This window comes from Aquarana catesbeiana, linkage group LG02 (genome assembly GCF_042186555.1).
Source record: "Aquarana catesbeiana isolate 2022-GZ linkage group LG02, ASM4218655v1, whole genome shotgun sequence".
In the NCBI taxonomy this organism is placed as follows: domain Eukaryota; kingdom Metazoa; phylum Chordata; class Amphibia; order Anura; family Ranidae; genus Aquarana; species Aquarana catesbeiana.
The window spans coordinates 513724769-513745455 of record NC_133325.1 but is presented as its reverse complement, the minus strand read 5'-3'; the positions used below and the strand labels follow the sequence as shown (position 1 = coordinate 513745455).

Below are 20687 nucleotides of genomic sequence, written 5' to 3'. Positions count from 1 at the left end.
TCTACTCGACCAAGTCTTCTGCATGTTGCGGCTCAACACGGCCAGCTGCCGAAAAAAAGGCCAAGTGTGTCCCAGGGCCACATGGTGATGAGGATGCACCGTCTCCAAGACCAGCACTGTTGCCTCTAAACACAGAGCCTGCTTGCCCTCTTTTATTGGCTTGTGACTGTCTGCCTCTCCTTGTTGGCCTTCCAGACATACTAATGGCCTGCAGTGAGATGTAGCTGCACTAAGCTGGGATATTATATATTATACATATATTATACATATATACTGATACTGCAGCTAGCAAAATCAACTGCCTGCCTGTAGTATGAGAACACCACCAATCTTCTACAGGTAGCTTTAGATGAACTCTGTGCAGAGGTCGCACTACACCAACGTTAAAATAATGTAGCTGCCTGCGGTAGTGATAGGATCAGGAAAACACCACCAACCTTCTACAGATAGCTTTAGCTGAACACTTTCAGAGGACGCACTACACTAACTTGTAGCTTTAGCTGAACACTGTTTAGAGGACACACTACACTAACTTGTAGCATTAGCTGAACACTGTTCAGAGGACGCACTACACTAACTTGTAGCTTTAACTGAACACTGTTCAGAGGACGCACTACACTAACTTGTAGCTTTAGCTGAACACTGTTCAGAGGACGCACTACACTAACTTGTAGCTTTAGCTGAACACTGTGCAGAGGTCGCACTACACTAACTTGTAGCTTTAGCTGAACACTGAGGAGGGCGCACTACACTAACTTGTAGCTTTAGCTGAACACTGTGCACTACACTAACTTGTAGCTTTAACTGAACATTGTGAGGAGGACGCAATAAACTAACTTGTAGCTTTAGCTGAACACTGTGAGGAGGACGCACTACACTAACTGTAAATAGTCTAGCTGCCTGACTGTGGTACTAATAGGATCAGAAGAACACCAGCAATTTTCTTCAGGTAGCTGTAAATACTGTAACACAAGCCTGCCTGTCAGTAGGAAGATAACAGGAACGGATCTAGCTAAACTGAATACAGTGTATATAACACCTGGGATATATATATATATATATATATATATATAGATAGAGATATATATATATATATATATATATATATCTATATATATATATATATATATATATATATATATATAGATAGATATATATATATATATATATATATATATATATATATAGATATATATATATACACATACACACACACACACACACAATACACTGTAAGTGCAGCTAACTCTGACTGTCCTGCCTAATGTATCTAACTTAAATCAAATGACACTGTCTCCGTCTATCTCTCTCAACGCCGGAACACACACTACACAGGACTGCCGTGCAGGCGGCCTTATATAGTGTGGGGCATGTACTAAACCCCCTGAGCTATAATTAGTCAAAGCCACGCAGGCTTTGGCCAATTACAGCTCTCTACAGACGGCGCTGTGATTGGCCAAGCATGCGGGTCATAGTGCATGCTTGGCCAATCATCAGCCAGCAATGCACTGCGATGCTGCAGTGAATTATGGGCCGTGATGCGCCACACGAATTTGGCATGAACGGCCCATATCGTTCGCAATTAGGCGAATGGCGAACACACGATGTTCGAGACGAACATGGGTTCGACTCGAACATGAAGCTCATCCCTAGTAATGAGAATAGACATTGAAAAAAAAAGTAACAGGAAAATAAAGCAGTAATTTCTGCTGTCATGGAAGTAGGCAGCATATTTACTAATAGACCTGTGTAATATACAGTACATACATCTGAAAGTTTATAGCCCTGTTATACATCGATCAAATTGTGAATTAGGTTTACTATGCAAATTTATGCTGTGCTACAACAGCTACTTTTAAATACAGTACTGCTGTTTTCTCTTTTATTTAATCCAGGTAGATCATGTGGTAATCCTGGGGAAGTGGAAAATGCAGAGATGACAGCTGATGACTTTCTTTTTGGCTCTAAAGTTATATATTCTTGCAACCTGGGGTAAGATTTGAATTTACAATCAGTAATCAAAGTCATATACATATCCTGCATAGTTGTGCTAACTTTACCTCACTTCAGCAAAGTATAATTTTGTAGTGCAGTGCCCATTTACTTACCATTCGAGTTGGGCCGAACACCCCTCGGTTTGGTTCGCACCAGAACTTTCGAACATGTAAAGAGTTCTGGCCTGAGCCGCCAATTAAAGTCTATGGGACCCAAACTTGAAAAATCAAAAGTCCCCGTTTTGAACGCTTATATGCAAGTTATTGACCATAAAGCGTATGGGGGCCTGGGTACTGCCCTGGGGGACATGTATCAATGCAAAAATGTTTTTTTTAATGATGCTTAAAGTAAAACAATAAAAATGAAAAATTCCTTTAAAAATAGTGCCTGGGGGTCCTCTTAGTCTGCCTGTAAAGTGGTGCATCTGTACTATGTATAGAACCTGCTGCAGCAAAACTGACATATATAAAGAAAAAAAAAACAACATTTACTGTAAATTACCAACAATACAATACCATCGCCGGAAAAACAAAAATGGTATAAAAAAAAAAAAAAAAGTGAGGGTCCCTCCCCAATCCATACCAGGCCCTTTGGGTGACAGGGAGGAAAAATGCAAGTTAGACTTACCGGTAACTTGTTTTCCTATAGGCTTTCAGGACAGCACCCGAGAGATCATGGCGGCTCCTCCCACAGGAAACAACTCATCAATTAAGTCTTTAATTGGAGTCCTCCACATTGCCTCGTCAGTTGTTTGTAGAGAACTTCAGCCCCAGCTGCAACACATAAGCGACAGTTATAGTATTACAGCATCAGCATAAAAAAAAGGGCGGGTTACTGCTGTCCTGAAAGCCTATTGGAAAGCCTATTGGAAAACAAGTTATCGGTAAGTCTAAGTCTAACTTGCATTTTTCCAAAACGTCTTTCAGGACAGCACCCGAGAGGATAATCGAGACTTACTCCATTTAGGGTGGGATAACAGCCTGTAAGACTTTTTTTCCCAAAAGCCTGGTCCCCAACCGTCATGAGGTCTAACCTATAATGACAGGCAAAGGTTGTCAGACTTGTCCAAGTAGCTGCCTTTCTTCCCAACTCACCGCCGAAGCTAATGTAGAATGAGCCCGGACATTCACTGGACTCTCTTGACCTGTAAGGGAATAGGCTTCTAAAAAAAGCCATTCTCAACCATCTGGCAATGGTTCCTCTAGAAGCTTGTCTTCCTTTTTTATTACCGGAAAATAAAACAAATAGAGCATCTGAACATCTAAAGTCTTTAGTGTTTTCCAAGTAACTCAAGACTGCTCTTTTAACGTCCAGGGTATGGAATTCTTCTTCCTCCTCACCCGATGGATTAGAACAAAAAGGTAGGAAGTATTATCTCCTGAGTTCTATTCTGGATCCTAATAAAAAATTAGGATCCGTCTTCAGAACAATTCGGTCTGAAAATATGGAAAAGAAAGGCTCCCTGATTGATAAGGCTTGCAGCTCACTGACTCTTCGAGCTGTTGTAATGGCCACTAAAAACACTGTTTTCAAACTAATTTCAGGGAGGCTAAATTAATGGGTTCAAAAGGTTCCCTGGTCAGGGCCTGTAGAACAACTGATAAGTCCCATGCTGGACAGCTTTTGATCACCACTGGTCTAGACCGGGTGAGAGCTTTGAAGAATCTAATTACTAAGGGTTGTGATGAAATGGATTTTTCCAGAAATACCCCCAGCGCAGCAACTTGAACCTTGAGGGTGCTGACCGCTAGGCCCTTGTCCGCTCCTTCTTGCAGGAATTCAAGAACAGAGGAAATTTGTTTTGGTGATCTGTCAGATGCTGTGCACCAGGAATTGAAGACCTTCCAAATTTTGGAATATATTGCTCTAGTAACCTTCTTTCTGCTGGATAGGAGGGTAGCCACCAATCGATCCAAGAAACCTTTTCCCTTCAAGAGCTGTTCCTCAGTAGCCAGGCCGTGAGTTTTAGCTTTGCTACTTCCTGGTGAAGCAGAGGACCTTGTAACAGAAGGTCTTTCCTTAATGGAAGATGCCAATATGGTTTTAGTTGCATCTGAAGGGATGAAAACCAAGGCCTTTTGGGCCAGAAGGGAGCGATTAGGATCACTGTTGTATTCTCCTTCCTGATTTTTGCTATGACCCAAGGGATAAGCTGAAATGGGGAATGCGTAACAGAGGTGAAAATTCCAATTGTGTGCCAGAGCATCCACTCCCAGTGATGCCTCGTTCCTGTTCAGGGAGAAAAAAAATAGACACTTGCGAGTTTTCCTGGGTCGCAAAGAGATCCACTCTTGGGCGCCCCCATTTCTGCACTATCAAATGGAAGACTTCTGGAGTCAATTGCCACTCCGCTTCTAATACCTGGTTCCTGCTTAGGAAGTACGCCACTCTGTTTAGGGTCCCTTTTTAAATGGACCGCGGATAAGAATAGAGTATGGAGCTCTGCCCAACTTAGAATGCCTCTTGCTAGGATTTGCAGAACTTTGCTTCTGGTTCCCCCCTGTCTGTTTATATAGGCCACCGCCGTGGCATTGTTTGACAGGATCTGAGTATGCTGTCCCTGGACTTCCTTTGCAAAGGTCAGTAAGGCTATCTCTATAGCTTTTAGTTCCCTCCAATTTGAGGACCTCAGTGCATCTTTTGTGGACCACGAGCCCTGGGCCCACGACCGTTCATATGAGCCCCCCAACCCCAGGAACTGGCATTGGTTGTTAACCTCACCTGGGTTGGGAAGGAACATAACAGAACCTCTAAATATCTTGTCTGGTTCTTCTACCACCAAAGACACCTTTTCACCGATGTAGGGATCTTCACTAGTGAATCTAGTGAATCCTGCTGGTGATTCCAGGTTTTTAACAGGAAACTTTGCAGAGGTCTGAAATGGAGCTTTGCCCACTGGACAGCCGGTATGGAGGAGGTCAGGGTTCCTGATGGACAGAAATTGATTGGACTGTAGCAGTGACACCACTTGTACCAACTTTTTCTGTTTTTCCTCTGGAAGAAAAATTTTTTGTTCCAAAGAGTTGATACGGAAACCCAGAAATAACACTTCCTGTGAGGGAGTCAGATTTGACTTTTGAAGGTTTAAGATCCACCCTATGGACTCTAGGTGAACACGGGCTCTGAGCAAGTTTTCTTGAAGACCTTCTCTGGTCTGAGCAAAAAACAGCAGATCGTCCAGATAAGGAATAACTGAGATCCCTTCTAGACGCAGAGGCGCCAGTGCTTCGGCCATTATTTTCGTGAACACCCTTGGGGATGATGACAGACCAAACGGGAGTGCTCTGAATTGCAGATGTACCACCTTCTTCCCTTCTTTCATTGCTAACCTCACATATTTCTGTGACCTGGCGGCAATAGGAATGTGGAGGTAGGCATCTTGTAAATCTATTGATGCCATGTAGCACCCTTGATACAGGAGGTTTCTTACTGAAAAAATGGAATCCATCTGAAACCTTCTGTACTCTACTGATTTGTTCAGCATTTTGAGATTCAGGATGAGACGGAACTTTCCTGAAGGTTTCTGAACGAGGAATACATGTGAGTAGAAACCCTGGAAGAACTCCACTGTCGGGACCGGAACAATGACTTTCTGGGTTTTCAGTTCCTGAATTAGGGACTTCATGGCGAAAGCCTTGACCGCATCCCTTGGGACGTTTGTCACCAGGAATCTTTTTGGAGGTTCTTCCGTGAATTCTATCACATACCCCTGGGAGAGCATATTTACAATAAACTGATTTGAAGAAATGGCTCTCCACTGAGGAAGAAACTCCTGGAGTCTTCCCCCGACCTTGAGGGAGTCATTGCGGTTTCCCGGAGGTCGCAGGAGGATTGAAGAGCACTCCACTCCTACCTTTGGGCTTCTGAGAAGACCATGACTTCTTCTTGCCCTGCATTTTTCCTTCCTGCTGCCCTTTTTGGGGCCGAAAAAAACGCTTACGGGTTTGCACCTGTTTCTTCTTGACCGGAAACGACGACTTCTTATCTGCCGTATGGTCAAGAATGGACTCCGAACCAAATAACAGATCACCTGCAAAAGGAATACCACACAGTCTATTTTTAGATGCAGCATCCCCTGCCCAAGTCTTCAGCCATAAAGCCCTCCTGGCAGAATTAGTTAAAGCTGCTGACCTGGCTGACACGCGGATAGATTCCGCAGACGCATCCGCAATATATGATATTGCTGCAGACAGTTGTAAAAGAGTCTAGAATCTCTTGTTTTGAGGAATCTGCTGTAACATGGGCCTTCAACTGGTTAACCCAGTGATCTAAATTCCTTGCAACACAGGTTGTTGCCATTGCCGGTTTTAGATTGTTCATCACTGATTGCCAGGTTCTTTTAAGAAGCAGGTCCATCCTTTTATCCATGGGCTCCTTCAGAGTGCCCATATCCTCAAAGGCGAGGTCCGTAGACTTAGAGACCTGAGAAAAGGCAGAGTCCAATTTTGGAACCTTGTTCCATATAGCATCAGGATTTTCCTCAAATGGAAATCTTTTCTTGTGAGCCCGGGAAAAGAAAGGCTTTTTCTCAGGTTCCAGCCACTCCTTTTTAATCATATCAGCGATAACTGAATCGACTGGAAAAGAACGGCCTTTTGAATCTCCTAAACCAGCATACATGCGGTCATGCAGGGAGAGTTCCTTCTTTTCCTTTTCTATCCCCAAAGTTGCATGGATTACTTTCAGGAGTCCTCCCACCTCTTCTAGCTACATTTTGTACTTAGAAGCAGTATCTGCTTCATTTTTCTCCTCCTCATAATCTGTTTCATCTGGAGCGAGGGAAAGGGACCCTTGGAAAGTGTCCTGGGATATCGGACCCCCCAAAATTATTTGAGAGCTGCCTTGGGGTTCTGAAGATGGCTGCAGAACTGAAGGATCCCTTGAGGGGAGCTGGTTCCTCTCTTAGGTTTGACCTAAAAGCTTGAAAGGTGGCCCGGAGCTCATCCTTTATTGTTGTAACCAAATCGCCACACACGGATGGAGACTCCTCTCTGACTAAATTTGTAATGCACTCTACACAAAGCGTTTTAGTCCAAACATCGCTTAATTTCTCTTTGCAGACAGGGCACCTTTTCTTGACTGGTTGGGCAGAACCTTTGGCCTGGACAAACAGAAAAGAGACAAGGAACCACGCTTAAATGGCTGCTATACAGCACAAAAAAGACACCCAGGTGCACTAAGGAAGATAACATCTTACTTCCATGTGCCCAGCAAGCCATCACCACCACCACCACCTAAAAATCCCCTGTTGCTGGGCAGGTATACTAACACTAGCCACAGACAGATACATTCGAGAGTGGTGGGGGTGGGGGGTGGTGGGGGGTCAGGGGGAAAGGGTGAGTAACCCCACACAGGAGAAAACGGCCCAGAATATCGTCCCTTACCTTAAAAAAAACGGCCCAGGATACTAAGGACACAGTCCCTTACCTTAGCCTTGCTGGCGCCTTGGCTTGCCCCCTTATCTGCTGCATCGCTATCCATAGCTGTCTGCGGACGTGTGGTGAGACGAGAGGTTTCAGATTCGAAAACGCCGATGCGCTGACCTGGAACCGGAAATAAGGCACCAGGTGACCCTGCCCTCTCCCTCTGCGCATTGCGGCCAGAAATGATGCGCGCACCGACCCGGAAGTGCTGCTTCTTCCCCTACAGGACGTGGCTGAGGCGCTCCTCTGCCACCAGAAACATGGCGGCCACCACCGCTTGTTCCTCAAATGCAGCCAGCAGGGAACGGAGGACGACCGCCTGGTGTACAGGCTCTCCCCGAGCACGGAAGAGGAAGAGGGAGCGCACGGGACCGTCCATCTAGGAGGCTCACTCTCCTAGCCAAAAAAAAACGGTGAGAACCTGTGTCTCCCAGGAAAAAACCCTGAGAGATCATGGTTCCCACCAGAGGTGTTCCTCCAGCTGGAGCAAACACTAAAAACTGACGAGGCAACGTGGAGGACTCCAATTAAAGACTTAATTGATGAGGTGTTTCCTGTGGGAAGAGGAGCCATGATCTCTCGGGTGCTGCCCTGAAAGACGTTTTGGAAATGTAATTTCCAGTTTATTAAATAGGTACAAAGTTAGGTGCAATAATGAAAAACAGGTTCAGGATGGCAAAAAAGAAAAACAAGAGTACACTGCAGAATAATGAAAGCTGCGCAAAAAATAGGATTTTTTACTTACCGTAAAATCCGTTTCTCTGAGTTCATTGCCAGACACAGCCCTCTTTATTCAGAACAGTAGGGTTATATCATCTCCGCAGGAGTAGGACTAGGCAGAACAAAAAACAACCCCTGGCTACGCCCATGGGCTGTCCTCCATCAGTATATAACCCCCTCCCTGCTCTAGGTATTCAGTTTAGTAGCAAGCAGTAATAGAAATATAAAAAAAATCCATAGAGGGGTGGGTGCTATGTCTGTCAATGAACTCAGAGAAACTGATTTTACGGTAAGTAAAAAATCCTATTTTCTCATTCGTTCATTGACAGACACAGCCTTCTTTATTCAGAACGGTAGGGACGTCCCAAAGTAGTGCTGAACATGAGGGGTGGGACAGCGTAAAATCCCGAGGCTAACACAAAAGCCAACCAGGTAACAGGAGCTTCACACAGGACAAGCTGGAACCCAACCTGCACGATACCTTTTCAAGAGGGATTAGACCCTCTTAACAGCAACCTGCAAAAAGCTTGCGGCCAAAAAAGGCACCCACATATTCCAACCCATCAACTTCGTAGAACTTGTAAAAAATGCCTCACGAACTCCTTAAGACAGAAGGCCCAAGACGCACTTGGCGCTTGAGAAGAATGAGCTATAACAGGGAAAGCGGGAACCCGATTCCTGACAGAATAGCCCAGAGTCATCATCTGTCTGATCCATCCAGAAGAAGGTCGCAGAAGAAGCAGACAGCCCCTTTCTTGGCCTGTCCGTGAGTACAGAGAGCCTGACCTCTAAAAGACTCAGTGGCTGGCAAATACAACCGAATCCCCCCAAACCACATCCCAGGCAGATAAGGCAAATTCCTTGGGATGTGTTGCCAGGGACAGAAGAAAGGAAAGGAAACACAATGTCCTTGTTCAAATGGAAACCTGGGGACGGAACTATAGAAAAGAGAGAAGCACCGCCTAAACCTGGGTAAGGTGAACAAGAAGATACGCCACCCTTTTCGACACCCTGTGAGCAGAGGTGAAAGCCACCAAGAGCCCACCTTCTGAGACAGAGTAAGCAGTGGAATTTCCCAATATTTTGAGAGAGGGAGAGAGAGAGCGGCTCCTGGAGAACTGAAAACACCGAGTTCAGATCCCACGGCAGTAGAAAAAAAACGCACCGGTGGAAACAGACGTCTAACCCATTGACTAAAGGTACGCACCAGGAAGAGGGAAAGCGAGACCAGGGGATACTGAAGACGACCACCCAGGCTGACACCTGGCCCTCGATGGTACTCGAGGCGCATTCCTGCTAAACCCCCCATAAATGGGGGTCGGAATTGGAGCCACCTAGAAAGAACAAGGATGAATACCCGGTGATTCACACCAGGATATATGTGCTCTCCACACCCGGAGGTTAAAACCTCCTAAAAGATGGACTCCCTAGCCATCAACAGTGTCGGAACTGCCGCACCTGGCTCAACACAGCCAGGCGGTTAAAACCAGTGACTCTAAGGCAGGATGAAAGAACAGCCCTGGGACCACAGATCCTTCCTGAGAGGCAGTCGACAAGGAACGCCGGCGACCAGGTGCACCCGGTCGGCCTACCCACACCGACTGGACCCATCTGGGGATAATAGAATGACCGGAACCCCCACAGCGTGATCCTGCGTAAAAGCCACAACAGAAGCTGGAGAGGAGGAAAGGCATAGGGAAATGTCACTGGACCCATGGGCCACCAGAGCTGCCAGAGCAACCCGTGACCTTACCAGAAACCTTGGTACCGTCCAGTTGAACCAGGACACCAAGAGAACTACCTCATGAGTGTCCCAGCAGGAACAAACCAGAAGAAACACGGCCCGGTGAAGGGCCCATCCGTTGTCCAACCCTCGCCATCTGAGGTATCCGCCTGTCAGCATTCCACTCCTGGAATGCATACACCAGAAAAGGGCCGGACTAAATGTTTTGCCCACCAGGGAATACTGGCAACAGCCAGGGCTGCCACAGCCTATTTGACCCACCCTGGCGAAGGGCATAAGCCATCGTGGTTGCCTTGTCTGACTAGAACCGTACCGGGAGCCCCAGAAGTCGATCCGTCCATGATCCAGACTTAGCCTAATCGCTCGAAGATATTACCTGGTAGTCCGGATTCCACCAGCGTACAATGACCCTGAGCAGAGCTCAGTCCCAGGACATCGTACCCGGACCGACTGCCATTGGTCACCCTGTTTAATACAAGGGGAGAAAGGATTTATCCCGCCAAAGAACCAGAGAGCGAGCCACCAGACCAGGGAGCCCTGGTTTCCTAACTCAGCCGAATCCGATTGTCCCGAGACCTCAGGCATTTGTCTCATGCCAGGATCTCCCCAAAGGGAGCTTGTATGGAACTGCGCAAATGGAATCGTTTCAAAAAGGTAGAAACTCTCAGACCAAACACCCACACGTAGGTCCGCAGAGGGCCTACCTGCCGGACAGAAAAATAAAAAACGCAGCATGGAACTTCTGGAGTTTGTCCAAGATAAGAAAACACGCTGGCCAGAGCTGAAGCACGGGCTTAGATAATCCGACGTTCTGGAAGGGCCCAAGCAGACTTCAGATAGTATAGATGCCTACTGAAATCAGTCAAGGTCTGTATAGAAACTATAGGAAGTGCTGCAGTCGGGCACATAACGGAATGTGTAAACAAGCATTTGTGATGTCGATAGAAACCAGAAGGTCCCCATGATGAAGGGGTGCTACTGCCATGCTAACGGACTCCATTCTGAACTTTTGTACCCACACAAGGCAGGTCAGGGCCTTAACCACTTCAGCCCCGGACCATTTGGCTGCCTAAAGACCAGAGGTCTTTTTACAATTTGGCACTGCGCTGCTTTAACTGATGATTGCGCGGTCATGCAATGCTGTACCCAAACGAAATTTGCGTCCTTTTCTTCCCACAAATAGAGCTTGCTTTTGATGGTATTTGATCACCTCTGCGGTTTTTATTTTTTGCGCTATAAACGGAAAAAGACTGAAAATTTTGAAAAAAAAATGATATTTTCTACTTTTTGTTATAAAAAAAATCAAATAAACTCAATTTTAGTCACACATTTAGGCCAAAATGTATTCGGCCACATGTCTTTGGTAAAAAAAAATGTCAATAAGCGTATATTTATTGGTTTGCGCAAAAGTTATAGCGTCTACAAACTAGGGTACATTTTCTGGAATTTACACAGCTTTTAGTTTATGACTGCCTATGTAATTTCTTGAGGTGCTAAAATGGCAGGGCAGTGCAACCCCCCCCCAAATGACCCCATTTTGGAAAGTAGACACCCCAAGGAAATTTCTGAGAGGCATGTTGAGCCCATTGAATATTTATTTATTTTTTTTTGTCCCAAGTGATTGAATAATGACAAAAAAAAGTTGTCACTAAATGATATATTACTCACACAGGCCATGGGCATATGTAGAATTGCACCCTAGAATACATTCAGCGGCTTCTCCTGAGTACGGGGATACCACATGTGTGGGACTTTTTGGGAGCCTAGCGGCGTACGGGCCCCAAAAACCAATCACCGCCTTCAGGATTTTTAAGGGCGTAAATTTTTGATTTCACTCCTCACTACCTATCACAGTTTTGAAGGCCATAAAATGCCCAGATGGCACAAAACCCCCCCAAATGACCCCATTTTGGAAAGTAGACACCCCAAGCTATTTGCTGAGAGGCATGTTGAGTCCATGGAATATTTTATATTTTGACACAAGTTGCGGGAAAGTGACAAATATTTTTTTTTTGCACAAAGTTGTCACTAAATGATATATTGCTCACACAGGCCATGGGCATATGTGGAATTGACCCCAAAATACATTTAGCTGCTTCTCCTGAGTATGGGGATACCACATGTGTGGGACTTTTTGGGAGCCTAGCTGCGTACGGGGCCCCGAAAACCAATCACCGCCTTCAGGATTTCTAAGGGTGTAAATTTTTGATTTCACTCTTCACTGCCTATCACAGTTTTGAAGGCAATGGAATGCCCAGGTGGCACAACCCCCCCCAAATGACCCCATTTTGGAAAGTAGACACCCCAAGCTATTTGCTGAGAGGCATGGTGAGTATTTTGCAGCTCTCATTTGTTTTTGAAAATGAAGAAAGACAAGAAAAAACATTTTTTTTTTCAATTTTCAAAACTTTGTGACAAAAAGTGAGGTCTGCAAAATACTCACTATACCTCTCAGCAAATAGCTTGGGGTGTCTACTTTCCAAAATGGGGTCATTTGGGGGGGTTTTGTGCCACCTGGGCATTCCATGGCCTCCGAAACTGTGACATGGACTCAACATGACTCTCAGCAAATAGCTTGGGGTGTCTACTTTCCAAAATGGGGTCATTTGGGGGGTTTTGAACTGTCCTGGCATTTTATACACAACATTTAGAAGCTTATGTCACACATCACCCACTCTTCTAACCACTTGAAGACAAAGCCCTTTCTGACACTTTTTGTTTACATGAAAAAAATTGATACAAAAATACATGGATACCAAACATGACATGCTTTAAAACTGTGCACAAACGTGCAGTGGTGACAAACTAGATACATTTTTAAAAGCATTTAAAAGCCTTTACAGGTTACCACTTTAGATTTACAGAGGAGGTCTACTGCTAAAATTACTGCCCTCGATCTGACGTTCGCAGTGACACCTCACATGCATGGTGCGATTGCTGTTTACAATTGACGCCAGACCGACGCTTGCGTTCGCCTTTGCGCGAGAGCAGGGGGGGACAGGGGTGTTTTTTTTTTTTTAATTATTATTTTTTTGCTTTTGTATCTTATTTTTAAACTGTTCCTTTCATTTTTTTTTTTTTTTTAATCATTTTTATTGTTATCTCAGGGAATGTAAATATCCCCTATGATAGCAATAGGTAGTGACAGGTACTCTTTTTTGAAAAAATTGGGGTCTATTAGACCCTAGATCTCTCCTCTGCCCTCAGAGCATCTGACCACACCAAGATCGGTGTGATAAAATGCTTTCCCAATTTCCCAATGGCGCTGTTTACATCCAGCGAAATCTAAGTCATGAAATGCTCGTAGCTTCCGGTTTCTTAGGCCATAGAGATGTTTGGAGCCACTCTGGTCTCTGATCAGCTCTATGGTCAACTGGCTGAATCACCGGCTGCATTCCCAGGTTCCCTGTTGAGACAGGAGAGCCAGAGAAAAACACGGAAGACGGTGGGGTGGGGGGGATTCCCTTCCACTGCTTGTAAAAGCAGTCTAGAGGCTAATTAGCTGCTAGGATTGCTTTTACATGAAAGCCGACCGCTGGCTGAAAAGAATGATACCAAGATGATAACTAAACCTGCAGGCATCATTCTGGTATAACCACTCAAAGTCGTGAATGGTGTACCTGAAGACAAAAAAATGGTTAACAATAAAACACAGTAAACGGTAAAGTATAAAAAATTGCATACCTGAAAAGCAAACATGATAAAACATAATAAAACATTGCAGAATAGAATACAGTAAAAAAGAGCAGAACAATAGAGAGAGAATAGAGAGAGAGAGAACAATAAAACGACAACTATTTTTTTTTTTTATTTTATATTTTTTTTTTTATTTTTTTTTTTTTTTACACTTTTTTTTGTAACTAACTTTTATAACTGTAACCGGTTCCAGGTTCGGGTCTCTCAAAATTCGATGGCATCTTGGGAGACCCTGTGAAAGTGCGCCTAGTCTGTGCAATGCTGTACCCTACGCTAATACTCAACTAGTGAATGGTAGCGTTCAAAACATTCACCAATGCAAAGACCAGGATTGTCAGGACAGGAGGGACAATAAGAGCAGGTGTCACGCTTATATCCGCGCTTGCTGCAGACACAACATCTTTTTGGGGGGGTTCCTTGGGTAGGGGTACTCGGGAGGACATAAAGAAAATGCCTTTCATGCAGCCGACTGCATTTAGTTGGGGATGTGAATGGGGGAAGTACGGGCGCTGCAGAAGTGGTGGGTTCCCAATTAGGATTGGCGAATGCAGCAGGAAGGGCATTATGAGCACGACGGGCCTGTTTGTCTTCTTGGTGGCAGCGGGACACTACTTGTGCTTGCCACCTCACCAGCTTGAACTGCATTTATGGAACTCACCACGTCACCAAGTGTTACTGCAGTGCTGGTTTGACTATGACCGGGGTGTACTAGGCCGCTGGTGCTTGCCAGTTCACCAAAACGCTACCAAAAAAACTGTTAGCGATCGCAGGGATCAGGCCTGACTCTGCGAACGCTGCAGTTATGTGTTTAGTGTTTTGTAAGTGACAATGATCGATCGATACTGCACTTGGGTGGGCTGGGCTGGGCGGAGGGGCAAAACGCAGGTGCTAGCAGGTATCTGGGCTGATCCCGCTAACACTGCGTTTTTGGGAACCCTAAACTGCTGGGGACGCTAGTATAGATCTGATCGGATCAGATATTGATCCGTACAGATACTATACCACTAAGGGAGGTGTATGCTGCATGCGTGGGTGTTAGCGCTACTGGCGCTAATCTGATGCTGCCTGGGGCGACGCATATCACCGCCGGGCGATCAGGGGGCTAAACCTTTATTCAGTAATAAACGGCGGGTGCCCTGACACTATAAAAAATAAACAAACTAACCAGCGTCACCCGTAATGGTTATACGGTGATCAGTGGTGAAAGGGTTAACTAGGGGGCAATCAAGGGGTTAAAACATTTATTAGGTAGTATATGGGGGTCCCTGTCGCTATAAAACGCTGATGGTGAACCTAAATATTTACTTCCCTAACTAGCGTCACCAGTGACACTAAGAAAAATGATCGCTTAGCGACACTGGCGACGGGGGGTGATCAAGGGGTTAAAACTTTATTGGGGGGGTTGGGGGGTATCCTAGACCTAAAGGGGGCTAACCCTAACTGTCCTACCACACTAAGGCCCCTTTCACACTGGGGCGGTAGGAGGCGTCGGCGGTAAAACAGCACTATTTTTAGCGCTGTTTTACCGCGGTATTCGGCCGCTAGCGGTGCGGTTTTAACCCCCCGCTGGCGGCCGAAAAAGGGTTAAAACCACTCGTATAGGGTGGTTATAGCCGCGGTATTGCCACGGTATAGCCGCGCTGTCCCATTAATTTCAATGGGCAGGAGCGGTTTAGGAGCAGTGAATACACCACTCCTTCACCACTCCAAAGATGCGGCTGACAGGAGATTTTTTCTTCTCCTGCCAGCATACCGCTTCAGTGTGAAAGCCAAAGACTAAGCGAGTGGCCTCTATAGGTAGAAATTACAATGACAAAAATAAACATGTACCATCATCCAGAAATTAATAACTAATGAGGTTGGAAGCCTGATCCCCAGTTAGGCGACCAAAAAAGTGGGGGCATGTTTGGACTATTACGGTACAGTAATCGTTGGTAACAATTTAAGGCATAAAACAGTAGTAGTAAAATTGAAAGTTAATTTATTGATGCAGGGGACAAATCAAAATTCATACAATAAAACTACATACAAGTACAAGTATGTCAACAATGGGATCATTAGTATACAGTACAGCACGACATCTCAGATATCATATTCCTCGACTAGTTTCGTGGACAAACCGCTTCATCAGGAGGGAATCTGGAGATAGTTGATTCTGACTAAACAGTCTGAGCCTAACAGATAAGAAGACATATAATGAGATTGACCAAAGGACAAGAACAATGCAAATAAGGTTTATGTTACAGCATCAAGATTAACAAAGGTAATATGCAATACATGGGGAAAAGGGGAACGAATCTGCTTACCCATGTCCCAACCAAGCCCAGGCGCACAGCCCCACCACCAAGGGGTAATCTCCCACGGCGACCTGGGGGAGCTAAAGAATGACGGGGATAGTAAAAATGATGTATGTCATAATAAGGTAAACTAAATTGCCACACACGGGACAGGTGAAACATATAGTGACAATGATGAAGATGGTGATAAGAATATGGGGAAGGTGAAAGGTGAGGATGTGGAAAGTGAGAAAATAAAAAGCAGTGTGCAAGGAGTGAGTACCACTACTCATTCACAAAAAAAAGTGTCAAAAAGAAATAAATATACAAACAGTTTTTGACTATTCCTTTATTAAAAATTAAAAAAAAATTCCCCCTGTGTAGATCCATCGTCAGTCATGCCACCCGCCACCATCGTTGGAACCAAAAAAAGAAAAAAAATGCTCTGCTCACAACAAAGTGTGCTTGCGCCGCTATCTGACAGTTCTTATATAGGTAAGGGTGGCACCACCCTGTGTGACGACACTAATTGATGCATGCTGTCACATGGGGCGGTGCCACCAGGTGATATCGCCAGATGGCCCCGCCCCTTACCTATTTAAGAACTGTCAGATGGCAGAGCAGGCACATGGCGGTTAGCCTTCGTTGCGGGCGGAATGTTTTTTTCTCCTTTTTCGGATCCGGAGGTGGCGGCGGCGGGCGTTGTGATTGACGATGGATCTACATCGGAGGACATTTTTTTTTTATTTTTAATAAAGGAATTGTCAAAAACTTTTTGCACTTTTTTTGGTGAATGAGTAGGGGTACTCATTCACATGGGGGGGGGCTGGGATCTGGGGGCCTCCTGCCCGCAGACTCCCCTGCTCCAAAGAACCTCCATGTTGAGGGCATGTGTCTGGGTATGGTTCAGAAGGGGGGCCAGGTTGCATGCTCCTATAAGGACCTGGTATGGATATTGGGGGGGGCATTTAAAAAAAATTAATTTGTGTGTGGTAACCCTTAAAATCCATACCAGACCTAAAGGGCCTAATATGGATTGGGGCGGGGCCCACTCCATTTTTTTTTTCACATTTTTCTATTGCTGGCAATGGTTTATTTTTTTCAGCCTGTTGACAGCTGATGACTCACCTGTTGTTCAGGACAGCGGCTGGCTTCCCAGCCCACTTCTTAACAACCAACTATTCGCTCTGCCCTGATTGGGCACAGTTTTGCCCAATCAGGGCTTAGAATGTACTGTGCCCCACAAATCCAGATGTTCGCTGAACAGGTGATGTTTGTGCCCAACTTGTGCTCGGTCTGAACCGTTCACCCAACACTACTCACCATGATGCAGGTGTAGGCTCCTTTAACTCCTTTCTGGACTTGTCCAGGGAAGAGAAGTTGCTCAGTTTTCCTCCTCCTGATGAGCTGGGAGAGTGATCGGCCGCCAGATTAGAGGCTCATTACTGTCAGAACTGGCAAGTGGGCCAGAACCTAAAATTTCTGTTTCTCCAAAAGACCCAGCTACCTCGGAAAGACCTTCATCGATTACTACCAGAGTACTCCAGTTCCAGTTGAATTGTGCTTAGTCTTTGGGCCATCGATCCCTCCAACAGCTACTCTGGACTTCACCACTTTCTGTGTTCTGTACTGTTTTAATGAAAGTAGTTATTCTCAGCATGACCCTTATAGAGTCTTGTAGAGACTGCTATGCAGCCACAGTTTACCCTGTTTGAATCATAGAGACATTGCTGCAAAGAGTCAATTTTTGTGCAGCTTTCATTATTCTGCAGTGTACTCTTTTTTTCTTTTTTGCCATCCTGAACCTGTTTTGCATTATTGCTCCTAAATTTGTACCTGTTTAGAAAACTGGAAATTACATTTACTCCCTGAGTAAATCATTCAGCCGATTACCTATTCTGTTAAAATATTTTTGAAATGAGATTAGAAGTCTTCCTCCAAAGTAAACCCCCTTTATGGCAGAGGTATCTAGAAGGGGAATAAAATACACTATTTGATACATTGTGCAGATCCTTAAAGAGGAATTTCACCCTCTGTGTAATTTTTCCCCCGCTTACCTGATTTACTGCTCTGCTTTAGCTCACCAAAAGCCACGAGCACTGGATCCAGCACCACCATTTTCTTTTGATGTCATCAGGAGGTCAAATGTCTCTGCCACTTGATGACGTTCATTGTGTTTGTAGCACTAACTCACGGTGGAGCTGCTGATTTAAAGCGGGCTGTTACCGTCACCTTTTTTACATGTAATTTCACTAACACCGAACTTAGAGTCCACGTTAACCTTATTATCAAACAATGTAGGCACCAGTCACTTGAGTACTTTTCCAATGCTTTAATGGGAGATAACTGGAAATAGTAGGAAAGAGGTAGAAGAAGAGTTGCAGGGAAGTTCAAATACCTTTTCTTGGTGTAGCACTAATGAATTCAGGTCTTAGGGGTGAATATATTCTCCGTTTAGGATTAAATCTTTGCCCGCCCGGATAGGTCTCTCTCACTAACCTAGCAGCCGGAACGTAGCATGAACAAAAAGTCTCTGCCACAGACTTAAGTGAAACAAAACTGTAAGATCCTCTGCCACAGGATGTAGTAGTTTTCGATGAACAGCAAATACAGTACCAGAACCTTTAAGCCGACCCGGCAGTACTTGTGTGGTAGATTAGTTTAAGATGCGTCCTCCAATCGAGTCACCAGGCCCTTCTTAAGACCAGCCTTGCATGGTCCCTTCCAAGATGGGTCCTCCCCTGGATCTTCCCAATTGTCCCGCTTCTTCCCGCAGGACAGAGCACAGGACCATCCCAGTGATAGCAGGCCCCAGACAGGCTTCTGGGCCTACCCGCACGGCTGCCGCAACGCAACCCTCCAGGCCGGAGAGCCGTGAGGTAGAACTCACTAACACATACCTTTAGGCCAGGAGGGCCACGAGGTAAAGCTCCCAGAAACATGGTGTCTGCCCCATAAATACTCTCTCCCAGAATGCAACCCGGAGGACCACCTCCGCCGAGTTGTCTATGGGACAGAAGAGCACTTATATACTTCAGCTTGCTGCTTTCCAACACCAACCCAGAGTGACAACGACACCCACAGGCAGAATGCGGAACTGCACGCAACACAGCCAAACTGGAACAGAGGCTAATCTAACAGGAAATTGAATCTGAACTATGTACAGCACAGATGACCCACTAAATTTACATATAAGATGTAGATTGGAAAATCTACCAGCGCTACATGTTATATATAAGCCTTCTGGGATGCGTTACATGGATATCCCAGGAGGCTTTGGGCACATGCGTAACATTCTTGCCTAGGCAAGAAGGGAGGAAGTGTGGGCTGAGCTCCCCCAAGAAAGGTATTCCTACTAAAATGAAAAAATGATTGCAATCTTCTGAAAGATGTTGATGTTGGCGGGGGGGGGGGGGGGTACGATTATTTCAAATTGTAATTTTTGATTGAAGGTCTGCTTTAAAAGCTTTCCTCAATAAGGAAAATGCTAGAAAAAAAAGTATGTGCAATGAAAGGATTAGCTACTTCACAGGTTTAAAGTGCTAGTATACAGCTATTCCAACCTGTTTCTGCAATGGAAAATGACACTGAGCAACAGTTTTTGAGTATGCTTGGTTGTAGGGGTTCCCTCAGAGCTTTACAAATAAGGATGACTATTTTTTGAAAGGTTCCAATAAAATCAAGAAAGACTTCGCCACTAAAACAGAATGACTACCATTGTTGACTGTGTCACTGTTTTTGATTTTTTTGTTACAGTATTTAGCCACTGGAATCCGTTTCCATATCTGAAAAACTAGCTTAAAGTGGTTTTATAGGCTCCGGGTTTTTTACCTTACTGAAGGAAGGTAAAAAAAACACCTGTGTGCAGCAGCCCCCCCCCAATTCTTACCTGAGCCCCATCTCGTTCCAACGATGTGCAGGAGAGCCTCGGCTCTCTGGAGACTCTCCCTCCTCATTGGCTGAGACCACAGTGGGAGCCATTGGCAGCTGCTCGGGAGCAAACCTGCTTGGGTGCCCCCACAGCAAGCTGCTTGCACTGGGGACACACAGAAGGAGGGAGGGGCCAGGAGCGCCGGCAGGGAACCCAGGAAGAGGAGGATCAGGGCTGCTCTGTGCAAAACCATTACACAGAGCAGGTAAGAATAACATGTTTGTTCTTTTTTTTTTTTTTTAAAGCCTGCCTTTAATATTACTTTAAGCTCTTGAATGGCAATTAATATATTGTATTCCAATATGCAGGTATTATAAGGCTGAACCCATCAAGAAAAAGATTTTGGGTAAAATATAAAAGATGGGGTTACACTGAGTAAATAGATATCAAACCTATCAAGCCCTAAAACTATAGTACCCAAGTCCATGTTTAAAAGCCTTTACAGGCTATCAATTTAACATGAACACTAAATTATGCTCAGAGAATCGTTGCTCCTTCCCCAACGTTAATGGGGATATCTCACATGTGTGGCACAGTTTGCTGTTTACATACACAAGTGCTTTTGCATTCACATGTGTGTGTGGAGTGAGAGGGTTTTTTTAATCTTCCTTTTATTATTTTTAATTTATTTTATTACAATGTAATTTTTATACACTTTTTCATGTGGTTTTTTTTTCTTTTTCATTTAACTTTACTACTTTCACAAGGGGGCTAACCAGCCCCATAAGTGGTAGAATGGGCAGGGGACTGATTCTGTTCATGAAGACAATAGGGGTCTATTAGACCCTTAATGTTACCACTGCCCTCCACTGTAGCTAATCAAGCACAGCTTGCTTTATTAGCTGCTTCCTCAGCCACAGCATGGCCCTGGTGATGAAAACTCTGATTCCAGAAGTGAGGAA

At 45.0% G+C, this 20687-nt stretch overlaps 1 protein-coding gene across 3 annotated transcripts in view; it reads left to right on the top strand.

Moving 5' to 3' along the window:
* Window positions 1-20687, top strand: part of LOC141128474 (C4b-binding protein alpha chain-like) — a 448459-nt gene that overhangs the window by 172725 nt on the left and 255047 nt on the right. For all 3 annotated transcript variants that reach the window (XM_073615780.1, XM_073615778.1, XM_073615779.1), the window contains exon 8: window positions 1896-1992. In XM_073615780.1, the coding sequence (XP_073471881.1) occupies window positions 1896-1992 (97 nt within the window). The remainder of the gene's footprint in view (window positions 1-1895; window positions 1993-20687) is intronic.